At 29.0% G+C, this 16,392-nt stretch overlaps 1 protein-coding gene across 1 annotated transcript; it reads left to right on the top strand.

The window, feature by feature from the left end:
• Positions 1 to 2,609: 2,609 nt before the first annotated feature.
• Positions 2,610 to 3,788, top strand: LOC113365426 (maternal protein exuperantia-like). Its single transcript, XM_026606989.1, has one exon. The coding sequence runs from the start codon at positions 2,610 to 2,612 to the stop codon at positions 3,786 to 3,788; it is 1,179 nt and encodes a 392-aa protein (XP_026462774.1).
• The last annotated feature ends 12,604 nt before the right edge of the window (positions 3,789 to 16,392 follow it).

Genomic DNA, 16,392 nt, shown 5'->3' with positions numbered 1-16,392 from the left:
TACTTTCAATAATCTTATGTGACAAGAGCTCGATTAGTATGTATTAATTCAACAGCTTAGCAGTTTTAGATAATACAAAAACTTTTGAAGTGGATTATTTTCATGCAACATATTTAATAACGCTTACGAGGAACTTACGTAGAAGTTGAGTGAAAAAAGTTTTAATCTATGAAGTAATTAGCAGAGTAATTAGCGATTGGAGTGGATTGGCATTAAATTATTTAGCCATGATGTTTTTTGTAATATAAAACTAATGAATACAATTTAGATCTGTAGTATGATAAATATGTGGATTATTCATGCATTCATGCGGCCTACATTGCGCGAGTACATGCAAAGCTTTTATTAAATTGCATTGAATTGAATAAAACATTCATTAAATGGTGAAGAATGAGAGGCCTTTTAAATTAAATTATATACGCATTTGAGATTATTAATATACAGTAATTAAATATCAGGAGTAATTTAGAACGATGTATATCTTTTTTGATACAGATTGTATCTGTAAAAACTTATTGCGTTTCATATATACATACATTATATATATATATATATATATATATATATATATTATATATATATATACAGTAGAATCCGATTAGTATGACGCCGGATATATTGACAACCGCTTATTATGACGCAATCGCACTAAGAAGTTTGGTTTCCATATAAAATTCCTTAAAAAAACAGCTGTCTAGTCGGATATATTGACATCGCTTACATTGACATGTCGCTTATAATGACCCATTTTTGCAAAAAATTATGTCCAATTATAATGACCGACATGATTTTACATGATGTGGCTAAGTCTACGAAAGCAATTGATATATCTTTTGTGCATAATAGCACTAGGGACTGTTTTAAAATTATGTAAAGAAATCAATCAAAAATTTCTGATTACTTACATTAATAAATCTAAAATATATATAAAATAAAAAAATGTATATATATATGTAAAGAGTATATATTACAATATAATCTTCATTTTGTGTAGGTATGACATTAAGTTTAAAAGTTGCATCATGATGTCAAGCTACATTTTTCTTAAAAAGAAACTTTTTAACTACCTTAAATAGCAATTTGGAGAGAAAAGGTAGCACATGACTAACTTTGACTTTACATTTTTAAATTATAAAAACTTTAAGTGATGGGAAATAAGTTGGTTCGTAAAAATAACTTCCAATGTCTTTGTCAAGCCAATTATCACACGTCATCGGTCGTAAGTGAATTTTCCACCTTATGTGATTGCGATTGTTTCAGCACTGTGTTTTACATATAATACATATAATATTATAGAAATTTATATAATATACATATAATATTATAGAAATTTATTTAAATAGTATAAATAGCTTAAATTATTGTTTAATATTACAAAATAAAGTTAAGTTATTCTTTTGCAGTAAAGTATATATATACGTAAACTAAGTTATTCTGGAAATTCAGGAAATATGAGAAATCACCTTACTAAGTTAAAAGATTAATTTGAATAAAATTATGTATATTTATCTATATTTTTAAGTATAAAATGAATATGATTTCTGTCTAATATGATGATTTCCTAAACGATATAGGAGACTAATTTTTTTGTTGCGTAGTGTCAGCCTACACTCTTTCACCCTTTTTCGAAGTTAAATATAGTACACATCACCCTTTTCAATATAATATATATTTCATATCATCCTGTTTCAAAATAATATTTATATAGTTATAGATATATATATATATATATATATATATATATATATATATATTATATATATGGGGAAGACTGGGTACGCTTGAGCCAGGTTACGGTTGTGACAGTAGTCATAACAGCTAAAGAATACTGATTTTGTGATAGAATCTGAAAGGAGAAAGATTAAGTAAGTTTGTTGAAACAAGTTTTCATCATTGAATTGAGTCTGAGCCCTACATTAACATGATTTGTGAAACGAACTGGTTTTTAAAAGACATTTTTTGTTCGATTTCTTTTAATAATAACTGTTACTTGTATACATATAGACCACTTTCTTTGCTATTTTGCTGTAGTTGAATATTTAAGTAGTTAACTACCAGCAATTGTAGTAGTAGTAATTGACATTGACATTTTTTATTTTTCAATGTACATTTTCCTACTGTTGAAAACTTCTTAATAATGGTTCGAGTGTAACTCTACATTTGAATTTTATTATCTATTACTTTCTTACTTACTTCTGAATTTTTAATCCGTATGATTCATTAAAAAATGATCAAGTTAAATGAAATTAGAAATTAAAGACAAATCGATCAAACTGATATTGTTTTGTCTGTTAAATATAAAGCTTGATGCTTATTAAGTTTCACAATATTAAACATTTAGACAGATGATGCCGAATATATTTTTTGTGTTAAATGTTCTGAAAACAAATGACAAACTCGCATTCTGACGTTTATTTGAAACAAATACAGTGAAGTAGAAATAAAATCTCATTCTAAAATTAATTAATCGGTGAACGTTTTACATTGATACAATGATTCGGTAAGCTCTTAACAAGTATACAATTGACTTTTAAACTCACCTTGTTTGACTATTTTCTTACATATAAAATATTTGTCAACGTTTCAGAGGTGATCAAAGTAAGGACAACATGGTTAAGAAACCAGAGAGTGAGAAGTCTACTGAAGGCAAAAAGCTTAAGCATGAATGCCTTCCAGCAGGAAAATACTGCCTTATCAGTTGTGATATGGATACAACTGGACGGAGGTTAATAGATGAAATATGCCATATAGCAGCATTCACTCCAACTAGCCAATTTTCTCAGTACATAATGCCTTATGCAAATGTAAACCCAAGTGCTAGGCGAAGACATAATATCCGTGTTACGTCTGATGACCGTTTTAGAGTTTTAAGAAGCAATATAAACAATAAGGTTATAAAAACAAAGTCAGAAATATGTGGGTTAACAGATTTTTTGAATTATCTAGAAGAAGTCAAGTCAAAGGCAGATGGAGCAGGTGTAATTCTCATATTCCACGAACCTAAGAAAATGGTATCTTACATGCTCTTAGAAGCTCTTCATCGTTACCATTTACTTGGAAAGTTTCAAGAAATTGTTAAGGGTTTTGCAAATGGACATGCATTAGCCGAAAAGAAATGTTCAACTACCATGAAGTCTTTCAACCTTAAAGTTTTATCCAGAGTCCTACTAGATCGAGAAGAACAATTTGATAATGCATCAAATAGAGCAAAAATTATTTGGGAAATAGCTCAACATCTTGGTCAAGGTGAACAAAAGAACTTAGCAGCTGCTACTGGAGATCCAAATCGCGTAATGTTAGACACCTTGGTAGAAGTATTTCGCCAGTATTCTTATCCTACGTCTGTAGAATTAGATGAATTAAAAGAACTGCGCAAAGTAGCTGAAAGAAGCAGTTCATTCCAGCCAATATTTAGTGCAGCTGGCAAAATGAATTATCGGGATATTCAGCACATAAATGTTTTAAGATCAATATTGGCTGAAGGCAAATCTGATTATAATACCATGAAAAGTACATATGAAACAGAAGGAAAACAAGGCCTAATAAAGGAATTGGCCAAATTGCAAATTACAAGGAAAGATCTTCAACATGATTTATTAGAGATATTGGACTCACACTTTGATCCAAAACGTACTGCCACATTTCCCAATATTACGCCAAAAACAACTAAAAATAGGAAATTAATTAAGATTGTTAGCAGTGATGATAGTGGAGCTGTGTCTCTTGATACAACTCGAACAACTTCTCCTTTAAAGAATGCTGCAGATAAAACTGTAAAGACTAATTAAATTGAATGCCAGATAATTTTGATTTTTGATAAACATATGTTGGTATGTAGTTCTGAATTTAATATACTTGAATAAAACCCATTCAAATGATCATAATTCGTATTTTTTTAATTTGATTTAAGAAATCTTAATGTATGACTTTATTTTTTTTATCTGCTGTAAAGTTTTATGATACATTATTAGCTCAAAACTATTTCAAATTCAGTTTTTGTTAATATCCAGAAGTCATACAGATTATGTTTATATGAATTTTGATTTATCGGTTTGGATTTACTAAATGGGCATTATCAAAATAGTATTATTTTAAATTGTGCCGATATGTTTTATTTATCTTACTGAATTTATGAATTTATGAAAAACTATACATTTGAAATTACTTGAAAAAATACGAATTGTTAAATTTCTCAATTAAAAATAGATAATTTTGTAATAAGGAAGACTCCAATTTATTGTGCAATGTAATAAAAAGAAAATATAATTTGAAAGGCAGGTTAGCATTCAGTTTTCCAAATTTTTAAAATATTAGGAAACTAAATGTGCCATATTCTGCCCTCTTAGGAAGTGCAGAAGATCATTTATGATTTGCTATAATAAACTTGATAAGGCTTATCTTGAAAACAATATAATTGTGGCAAATATGTATAAGTCGATTTTCACACAAGAAAATTCCAGTGATTGGAAGTTGAATATATATATCACCTTTTTAAAATGTTTGTAATTTTTAAAATAATGTAGAGCGGGGCTTAAAGTTCCGCGGGTAAAAGTTTTTACATGCTTGTACAGCAGCGTCACTCCTTTCGTAGTGAAAAAGGAAGAACTCAAAAAATGTGGCAATTATTTACTGAACACTTTTCAGATTAGGTTCATCCGCTAATAAAAATATTTATGAAATTATCATAATGATTACATAATATCTATTACGTTCATGTATAACCTCTATTACTAAAAAAGTAATATTACCAATATTTCTGTTTAATTTGCGCATACTCATATGTATATAGACATTCTATAATTCCTATAGAATGTCTGACTTACATATGAAATAACGACGGTAGATAACCAGGTATAATTAACTGTAATTAACACGATTTGTGTAGAGGTGTGTAGTAATAAACTTCCCGTAGGACAATTTATAGTAATTGCACAAAAATCGAAAATGAAAATTTTTATATATGTTTACGTTTTAAAGGTTTCTGAACATTTTGGCATAGAAAACATGGATGTATTTGTATGTGTGTGTGTGTGTTTGCGGATACAAATTTTCGGGAACACGGATCAACCGATTTGAATAATTCAAAAAACATTCGATTTGTATTATAAGGAGACGTGCTGGTTAGTTTTTGACGAAAGCAGGTGTAGCTGTTCCAAAGATACGGGGCAAAAAGTGCAAAAAATGGTAACTCAGATTTTAAGAGAAGGGAGCGTCCGATTTTAATAATTCAAAAAACATTTTACTTGTATTGACAAGATGAAAAACTGATTAAAATTTTTGGAAGGCAGGTCTAGCGGTTATGGACTCTCAATAAAAATAAGTTAAAAAATTGCACATTTGGCGGTCAAAGATGTTTATTAGACATATGTACATCAAATTGTCAGAGATATTTTATAGAGATTTTAATCATGTGAACGCATTTTGTGTAAACTTCTTTGAGTTTCGTACCCAAAGCAAATAATTGAAATAAAGTAAAATATAAAACATAGATAATAGTTATGTAGTTTGACGCATGACTAATGAATTGGAAATGACGATTTTTTAAATCAATGATAACACAGATATACATTGTCGAAACGTACACATTAAATATTACAAATATTTATTGTTTGGCTGTAACATTTTTAATTGCAATTTCATACTGTAGTCTCGGTGAAAGTTATTTCGAAGTGAAAACAGATTCCATTATTGCAAAGGCAGGCCGTAGAGCGAATGACATTTAGAATCAGGTTTCTTAAAACATATAACCAACATTAGCAAGATTACGCTCCACAGTAACAAATTTAGTCGCCTTAAAATCCGTTGGAAATTCAGCAATTACTAAAACAGACACGCTCCGAGGCGCTTACAGTCCACCCATGTGGCTTGTGGATACCTAACGCCCTTTGTCCCTTAGGTGCCTCTCGTAATGTAAGATTACATTAGTATAAGCACGATGGTTCTTAATGTGCTCCAACAATTACACTCTATTACCAGATGTCATACTTATGCCCTCTACTGGATTCAATTAGCATTCATTCTTACTCTATTAAACACTTGAAAAATTGTAATACTTTTTCGGAAAAATAATTTAATTACATTGCCGCGCTGCTTGAATGGTTTTGTGAATGTTCTTGATGCTAAACCTAATAACATTTATCTTGCAAATTGCATGTAAAAAACCTAGAGTTAATTAAAGTTTTAATTAAAATTACACTAGATGAAATAAATAATTAGAATTTTTAAATATGATGGTAAAACTATGTATAAAATTAAACAAAAATAAAACTCTTATTTACATAAAACTTTTATTCGCTAGATTTTGAAAATAAACTTTCAAAGCTTAGAGAACTTAAGAATTGTGACATCGAGCATATAACCATAATAAATAATTGTCTTTTTAGATACAATTTTAATAATCATTATTGTTAATGAATGCTTTTAAAAATTAAAAATGCTATTCATAAAAAACTAAAAATCACAATAATAAATTAGTTTCCTCAACAATTCCAGGCCGCCCAAATATTTGTTGCACAAAATATTTCAAGATTTTCCTATCACTATCGATAAAAATGTATTCAAAAATTAAGAATTTTACTTCTAAAAAACTAAAAACCACAAGAACAATTTAGATTACTCAATAATTTAACTCAATCAGATAATATTAAAATAAGAGTCGACACATCAGACGTCGTCTATAGGCGACACTCGTACACACAAGTCGCCAAGGGTAAAGAGTTGATTAAAAATAATCGAACTGTATTGAAAATTATATAATTTCAAATCAAAAATGTACTAGGCGGAAAACATTTGCAACAGACAGCACAACTTTTAAAACAGAAATTATATTGTGAAAATATAAAAATTGAAAAAAATATATATAAAAATTAGAAATTAAAATAAAATTATAAAAATATATAAATAAGGGAGATTAATAAGAGTGAATAAAATATAGCCAAATACATAATCTCATTAGTTGAATCCTCCCAAAACAATCTTTTCATTTAAAGTTTTTTAAATAATTTATTAATAAATATACTCATTCTGGTTGTTATATATATACAAATTTGTGAAAATATGAAGAATATTTTGTCGGTTAGCATTGACTTGTGGTTATTTCCACACATGGCCTTCGTTGGTGGCCCAATTATTTCTTGGCACAAACATGCCATAAATCTTATCACCCTGAATAATATTTTGTAAATACAAATTCTCTGAACCTGATCATATTATTTATTACTATGCACTTGTACAAAAATTTAAAGTTCAAATTTATATTTATTTTTCATATATAAATTTTGGAGACAGAATTTTAAGCTAAATTTACTTTTACATTAATTATTCACTGTATGCTATACTGGATACGGCTGTGCCACTTTTTTTTGATCAGCCATAATATTTTTAATCTACCAGTTAGCTGGGAAAAAAATAAGTAGTAATTTAAACATTTATATAATTGAAAATACAAAAATACTATCTTTAATCACAATGGAGTGGTCATAAGATCAAATAATAGAAGAAAAGGGCTAGTATCACAATCTGTCACATCCCCAGGACGGTTGTGATAGACATAAAATCAGGGTAGAAATCCACAGTTGTAAACACCAAAATAATATAAAGAAAAATTATAGACTAAAACATCGAACGAAATCATTTTTTGACTCTTTAAGCGCTGACTCAATGCAATAATGGAAACTTGTTCGAACAAACATACTTTATCTTTCTCGCTTTGCATCCTATTTCAAATCAAATCCGTTTTTCTGTTATAAAGACTTTCTCTACTGTACCTTGGCACAACCGTACCAAGTCTCCCCTACTTCCCACGTAAAGTTGTCATTGCAACAATTTTATCCCATGCCTCTGGAAATTTTACGTGAACAATTTCATACATTGGATTAATAAAATGCTCGATGAAAATACCGAAGCAAAAATACACGGAAAACGCACAGAACGCAGGTACTCGTACATCGCGAAAACTATCTGCATAGCGTTATGCAATGTAGAAACCTTTTACTCGGGGCTCTTTTTCCCGGACGTTAATCTTGCATATATTAGCGCGGCACAAAGAAGATTTACCACTTGTTTTATGAGAACGACCGTCTACTAACCCTGCAATATCTTACTTCCAATTTAAAAGCTCACGCTTTAAAACCCACAGATGAAAAATTATAACGCTAAGATTATTATAATTAGTAAAACAAATTTATTCGCGTAATAAGCGCAGTATTCTAGAGCGGTAAACTGAAACATTATCGTCTTTATGTTCATTATTCGTTTGAACATTTTTGCGAACGAATAATAATTTATTGTGAGATAAATATTTCTATTTGTTTATTATTTGTTTGTTTTAGTTTGTTTGGACTTGTATGAGGAATTGTATTAAGCTTTTTAACCTTTCGTTTATTAGAATGCAACCCTCAATCGTTTATTTTCTATTCTGATTAATTTCTTAAATATATTTTTATCTAATACGTAGAGATATATAAAGCCAAATCGCAATTTTCACTTAATATCATAGCTTAGATCTAGAAACTCGAATTAAAATTTGATAACTTTAATGCTTAATAATACTGTTAGCCCCAAGGGGTATTGAACCCAAAACCAGTGGTAGTCAGTTTACGTTCCTGAGCCGGTCCACATAAGCACAAAATTTTTTAACAACAATATTTGAAAGTAGAGGGTTAATGATGTATAACCAGCAACCACCATAAATTTTACGACATCGCTATCAGGAGATAAACAACTGCGCTTGAAAATCTCTAACAAAAGTGTTTCCTTTCGTTGTTAGTATTTTGGTTGACTGCGAGACAGTTTTTAGGTTTACGTTATAATAGTTTGTTTTATAAGATATACTGGTAATTTTAAGTTAGATTTAAAAAATGTTTAGAAATAACCTCTACAATAATTCACATGTGGATGGAATCCAACTGAAACTTTCCTTCAAACTTTACCCTGACAAAGATGTAAACAATAAAAAAATACATTAAAAAGTTAACTAAGTTGAAGAAATCATTTCTACATAAGATAAATTAATAGTTATTGCAACTCTGTGTATTTATTTTAAATAAACTATAATAAATGTTTCTGACAAAAAACAGATCAGTTATATAGGGTGTAAAATTTGTAAAAATGTATCCTTACAATATTTATTTCGCATTTCGTAAAATTCCTACAAAATTGAAAATAAAATAATGTATCTGTTTGCCCAATGCCTGTCACTTTTTACTTACACTAGGTGTAAAAAGAAAGATGACAAATTTTGGAAAAACAGCTAAAAAACATTCCTATAATTAGAAGTTGAATGGAAATTTTACTGAACATAGTTTGATAAATTTTTGTTTGACACGTGTTATTTGTTATGATATAGTTCATCCAGCTTAAACAGTATGGTTACTAAAAGTCAAATTGGAACTTTATGCTTGCATATTTCTAAATACGCTTTATACAATTACAAAGGAGTAATTGTATATATAATAATATTTAGGTATTCATATAAAATTATGGATATTTTTGAGATTGAAAATTTGAGCTCTTTTTAGCATAAAATTAACTTAAGAACGACTTTATTATGGTATGAAAGAACCACCGATGTCTATTACGAAGTTTCTTCAGTTCGGCTATGTAATTGTAAGATAATCATAATTTCAAAGATATAATTTTATGCATTGAATCATCTGGAAGACACTGTAGATGGAAATTGTAGGATTGTCACCACCTTCATTCCGAAGCAATAACACAATCATTCGATTGCGATACCCCTCGCGCTGCATACAAAATGAGATTTCATTCAAACACTTCTACTTCGGAACTGGGTCATGATTTTGTCGAACGGCAGCACGAAATTAATCCCATTATACATATTTCAGTGAATTATGATTGATTATTATTATTGATTCAAATCTGGTGATATCTAGAATCAATTCTCATAGTTTTATTATTATTTATAAATGCAAATCTCTCACACTATTCTTCTCTGAATCAAGTTCGAGGTTAACTCAGATCACGGACCTGTCTTGGGGCAGCACTGCTCATTATTACGAATTACTACTAAATACAAAATACACTTTAAGATTTGCATAATACTTTTATATGCTTTATAAATACTGTTTTGAGGCAAAAAAAATAATATTGACTGACTAACATAAATATATGGAACATAATATAAAAAAAGCAATAGGTTGCAATATATATATATATATATATATATATATATATATTAGGGTGGTCCTTAAAATGGTCATTTTCGAATTTCCTTGCTCCCAGGGGCTCAAATGGTTCCAAATTGATAAAAAACAATTCTCTGAAAGTTTTAGCTCTTAATATTAACGTTTAGATAGAGCGCAATTCAATCAAAGTTTTGTATGGAAATAGCATGGAAAAATTTTCAAAAATTGTAAAAATGTTTTTTAGATGTAACTTAGCGAACAAATGAATTAATAAAACTCATTCATTTGTCGCTAAGTTATACCTAACACATTTTTTTTAAATTTTCAAAATTTTTTCCATGCTCTTTCCATACAAACTTTGATTGAATTGCGCTCTATCTAAACTTTAATATTAAGAGCTAAAACTTTCAGAGAATTGTTTTTTATCTATTTGGAACCATTTGAGCCCCTGGGAGCAAGGAAATTCGAAAATGACCATTTTAAGGACCACCCTAATATATATATATATATATATATATATATATATATATATATATATATATATATATTCTCGTTTGTATTTATTTTTATAAAAATTATACATGCAGTATATTGTTTGAATAAGCATGTTAGAATTACAAAAACGATGCGTTCTTTGAAAACCGAGGCATCATAGATTACCAATTTTCAGTCCTCTAAGTAATTTTAACAAACTGCATTTTCATTTATTTCTTTCTTATTTTATATTGGAATATGGTTTATGAATATAACGTATTTCAATGAAGAAAAATGACAACGTATAAGATTTCCTGTTCAATGCTTCAAATGAGATTTTTGAATATAAATTTACTGATATAAAATTTACATATGGAAATTTTGGAAAAATATTTTGCTCAATTTAGTAGAAAGGCGTTTGTGTCAGAGAGAAAACGATAAGGGATGAACAAAAGAATAGACGGATAGATAAAAGTCGTCGTGATTTCCTGATGTAGCAAAAATTCTAATAAATATGACATACATTTTCATTTGGTACTAAAAACTGTCAAGATGCTTTAAATATAAAATCTATTTTAAAAAACACACAAATGACAAAAAAAAATTATCATAAGTGTATCTTTCCTCTTCTTAGACATCGCTCTCTTACAGGAATCCTTATGTATTTCTAATTGCTGAATAAAACAGTGTTAAAAAAGTGTATCTTTCTAATGTGTCATAATGATACATGCAAGAAGTTGGATTTTAATTTTAATAAAAATAAAACGCCTAATCGCTCGGAAAATACATAGCATTTTAACAATTTTTACTTCCATTTTATATGGAAAACGCAGCGTAACAGACTTTACGTATAACATTGGTCTATTTTATGACAAAATTGGTCCCATAGTTTTTATATCATTCTGATGCTAATAGAAGACAACATCACGATTCATTTGTTTTATCTAATTAGGATATTGGTGCAATAGCAAATGCTGCCTACTAATTTCAAGTTCGCTAATTTATTGCTAACGTTGTGTCTTGTATCTTTGTCGTAATAATTTTATTAATAAATACAATATTAACTATATGCATAATAGGTTTATTGCATCTAAAAATTAGTCTCTAGTCGTTAAAACGGCTATTGAGAACAAAATTATTTGCATGAGCTAGCCAACCATAGACCTACATAGACTGTCAGTCTTCATATATTTTCCATTGCAAAAATTGTACAAAGATCGAAGGGATTATGACGTCATTCGCTGAACGACTGTTGCCGACAATCGTGGACTATCCCGATTGATGACATATCATATGTTTTATTTTAATAATATAATGGCAATTGTGTGAACTGATGATTTTGTAAGAAATGATAATTGCCACTATATTTTTGAAATTAAACTATTACAGATAATGTATGAATTACATAGACAATTATGATAAATATTGTTAATATCATTTCTTACAAAATTATCAGTCCATACAATTGCCTTCATATTATTTAAATAAAACATGTGACATATGACATTTAATTCGGGAGAGTCCACGATTGTCGGCAACGGTCGTTCAGCAAGTGACGTCGCAGTTTAGCAACTTATTGTACGCTCGACTAGCAGTCCATATAGTATAAGGTCTGTGTACCCAACGCATAAAACCCAAATGAAAACTAGTCCAATTCTTATTAGTTTAATTAAAAGAATTCAACCGGGGCTTCATAAAGCGAAAAATCCATTTGTCTATATATACTGAACCATATTGCGTGTTCACAGAAACAAAAAAGGCGGACAAACGTTCTCCATATTTACAGTGCACGTCCGTTTTTGTTTCAATTGAATTCCGCAGTTTCCACAATTCGCTAAAGTGATCAAAATTGACGATTCAAATGATATTGATGTATGCATTGAATATTTGCATATTAGAGACGGTATATTGGTTTCCACAAAGACACAGCTGTACTCGTATGCGGAAAGCTCGAGAGCATGAATGCACAGAACACCACAGACACACATCGCAAATAAATTTAAACCTGATAAATACAGGACTGGATCTGCTAATATAATCAGTGGAAGGCGATGAAACGAGCAAGGCAATATACGAACACGGATACGATTGGCAAATAATTTTAGTGAATAGAGAATGTTTTGGTAGGACATACGTTATTTTAATATTTGCTTATTATCTTTCACTGACACATTTTGATAAAGCGATGAGATCATTGTTTTATTATAAGTCTGTTTTGGGTACTACAGCATAAATAATATAAAAGCGCATAATAAAAGAAAGTTAATAATAGAGGGATACTCATCTTATTGGAATGTTCTGGACCCTAAAAAAAGCAAGAAATATTATTACTATAATTTTTTTTATAAGATATTAGTTAATGTTTTGAGAACTTTGAGAGAAAAAAATTAGTCAAAGTTTTATTTTTAAATGGTGATGAAGTGGCGATTCTGAAGAAAATTGGCACCTGAGACCATACCCATAATTTCAGCCTTGCTGATAATCCGATGAAAAACATATTTATATATGATTAATGTAGAATGATATCTAGAATGAACTAAGGACGAGTTAAACAATGGTTTTTAACAAATTAGCCACTGCCTGAAAAAAAAATTACAACTTATTTCAATATTCTCGAGTTTTTTACAAATAGTTAGAATCGAATGATTTAAGCTCACACTGAAGAAAATTCTATATAGAAAACGTAAAAATTTCAGATGAATCAGTTTCGAGAAAAATGCATTTGAAGTTTTGCGGATGAAGGAAACAATCGGATTATCGTGATCAAACAGCTGTATCTTCAAAGATAATTTGAATTTTGAAAAATCCTCTTGAAAACGTATTCTTGAACAGTTAAAATTTGAAAATATCCGGAAAAAACATGATCATTTTTCAAAATTCTAGACCAAAATAGTCTAGTTGCTATTTGTTGAATTTTGCATGTTTGAATCAGCAAATTTTGAAGGCCGATATTGTTACTATAAAGGCAAACTCTCGTTAATTATAATATATGTACGGCCCAAAACCTATTTAAATGTATTATAATTTATTATAGCAAATCTTCTAGACTGTCTTCGTTGGTACATAGATATATATATAGAATGCAATTGAAAACTTCATTTCTGATATTGAAACATATTTATTATTTAATCTACCTAAAAATGTTCTTTGCAGTTTTGTGCACGACAAGTTAAAGATGATTTTATTCCAAACATAAACATCGACTTTCAAAGGTGCATAAAAACATAATGCGGTGCGCATATATTGTTATGAAGACATGTTCTCAAAATTATCAAAAACTAATGATCCTTGCAATATTTCACTTCAATGATAATCAAGGATTACAATATTTGTACTAAATGCTATATTTCGTTATTGCAAGAAGCATTATGAATCAACTACCTAAAAGCCATATTGAACGTAGGAAATATAGTCTAATAGACAAAAAATAAAAAAAAAACAAAGATAGTAAAAACTAGATTAATTTTTATTGAATACAAAAAATGCAAATATATAACTAAATTCAGAAGCAAATTCAGTTTACTATTTTGTAATAATATTTTTGGTGTCTAGATAAAGTGTGCGGATGAAAACTTCATCATTTTATGATCCACAAGTCGACATCAATTTTGAATACAATGCATCACATAAACTGAACACAAGATGAAGTAATGAAAACTGTCGCACCCATCCATACACGAATACCATTATTACTGTACTGAAATAAAGTTGTAAGTTTTACATAGTACGAATTATTATTCAGAATTTTGAAACAAAATATTTTTATATTTATATATATATAAATATATATATATATATATATTTATATATATATATATATATTATATACATACATACATATGTAAGAAAGACCGCAATTCTATATAATATATTATAATTAAATTTGAGCAAATAATGCAACTTCAGAGTCACCAGAGTAGAAACAGCCCAACAGAGTCTCTCATATCATTGTATTATTATCAATTTAATTTTTTACAAATGTATTGTACATTCAATCATAAACTTGTTCTATAAATTGTACATTCAATCATAAACTTGTTCCATAAATTGTACTATTTTGTGTTACGATTAATCGTGACTATTTCACCGCGATTATAGCCTGCACAGATTCGCAAATTACTGATCAACAATTATACATCAGTAATATTGAGTGGTTTGTTGGTAATATATTTATTATAATCCATATACAATATTAAGATATGTACATGCATATAAATGTTTATATAAATTAACAAAATTTGATAACCATTCTATACAGAAAATGTCTGCAAACAGGAGGAATACATAAAAAATGAATCCTCATACAAACAGAATTTAATATTACAGCTATAAGGGTGCAAGACACGTAATGATTACAACACTTTGTCTAATGGAAATGAAATAGAAGTAAAAAAAATTGTATCAATTTTGTCATTGCAGTGAAACGTCATCAAAAATTGATCACAAAGTTCCATAAATCGAAAGCTGAGTGTTCCTCGCGGAGTAAACTGGATATAAGCCAAGCCGGTCACGGTTGCACTTTATATGAATATTGGATAAGCCTGCGGATCAATAGCCAACACAGATTTAAGTAGGCCATCACATGTGTCTATGTGTGCGAACTAAAACGCGTATCAGAATGCGATAGAAAGATAAGTTTTCACGATATACGAGGACCCGATATTCGTATTTGGGACCCCGAGGTGCTGGACCTTAGTTGCCAAGTGATTGCGCATTAAAGATTGATTTTTAATTTTTTTTTATTTTTAACTCTTTTATTTACAACTGTCCAGTAAAGATATTCAGTAAATTTGATGAATTTATAGTTATATAGTTATTATAGTTTGATATTTTAATGAGCGTCAAAAATGGATGAATTAGTCCGAAGCGCAACAAGGGATTGTGCCATTTTAAAAATATTCAATTGAGATTATTTACTTACTTACAATTAAAAATAATATTATTTTTCGAAAGGCATCCCCCTATCCCAATAAATAAGTTCAAAACGTTTTGGTAGTTAACTTTGCAAAAAACTTTCCAAAAACAACAACTCAACTGCTTCGTAGGACAATTTGATTTTTTTATAATTTTGTTTTTAATTTTTATATAAAAAACTCATCTTCATTTTTATTAACTTCCCCTAGGGTAGTTATAATAATGGGCCGAAAACCAAAAATAATTTTTTTTGCATTTCTCGACGTTTTCAAGGATTCTGAACATTTTGGCATAACTCAGAAAAAATGTTCATATGTGTGTGTTTTGTGTGTCCGCATTCTTTCGTTCACGTTTTCGGGCGCAAAGATCAACCGATTTGAATGATTCTATTCCTATTGATAGGGAGATGTGCTAATTAGTTTTTGGCAAAGGCAGGTCCAGCAGTTACGGAGATAAAGAGCAAAGAAAATAGAAATCCAGTGTTTGAGAGGACGGAGCATTCAATTTGAATGATCTAAAAAACATTCAATTTTTAATGATTGGGAGAAGTGTTTATTAGTTTTTGGTAAAGGCAGGCCCAGTCATTTCGAAGTTACAGAGTTAAATGTGCGAAAAATGGCAGTTTTTGAGAAAACTATGCCGTCCGATTTAAATGATTTAAGAATGATGAATGCGTGATGATTTCTGCTTGTTTTAACAGAAAAAAATGATTTTGGAGAAACAAAATTTTTGTTTCAAAATTTTTGTAAATTTTTTTTTCAAAACAAATTTTCTTTGTATATCGCAAATAATTCAGATTTTATTTTTAATTCTGAATAAAGTTCTAATATACTTTAAACAAATAATTTCAACTTTACAA

This window comes from Ctenocephalides felis, unplaced genomic scaffold (genome assembly GCF_003426905.1).
Source record: "Ctenocephalides felis isolate EL2017-DRISC unplaced genomic scaffold, ASM342690v1 CF-g0.4_SCAFFOLD_00996, whole genome shotgun sequence".
In the NCBI taxonomy this organism is placed as follows: Eukaryota; Metazoa; Arthropoda; class Insecta; order Siphonaptera; family Pulicidae; genus Ctenocephalides; species Ctenocephalides felis.
Note: the sequence above shows the minus strand (reverse complement) of the source record. Positions and strands in the feature narration are given on the sequence as shown.

Excerpts from the sequence above, each read along its gene's own strand:
- LOC113365426 (XM_026606989.1), top strand. The coding sequence starts at position 2,610 with ATGGTTAAGAAACCAGAGAGTGAGAAGTCTACTGAAGGCAAAAAGCTT.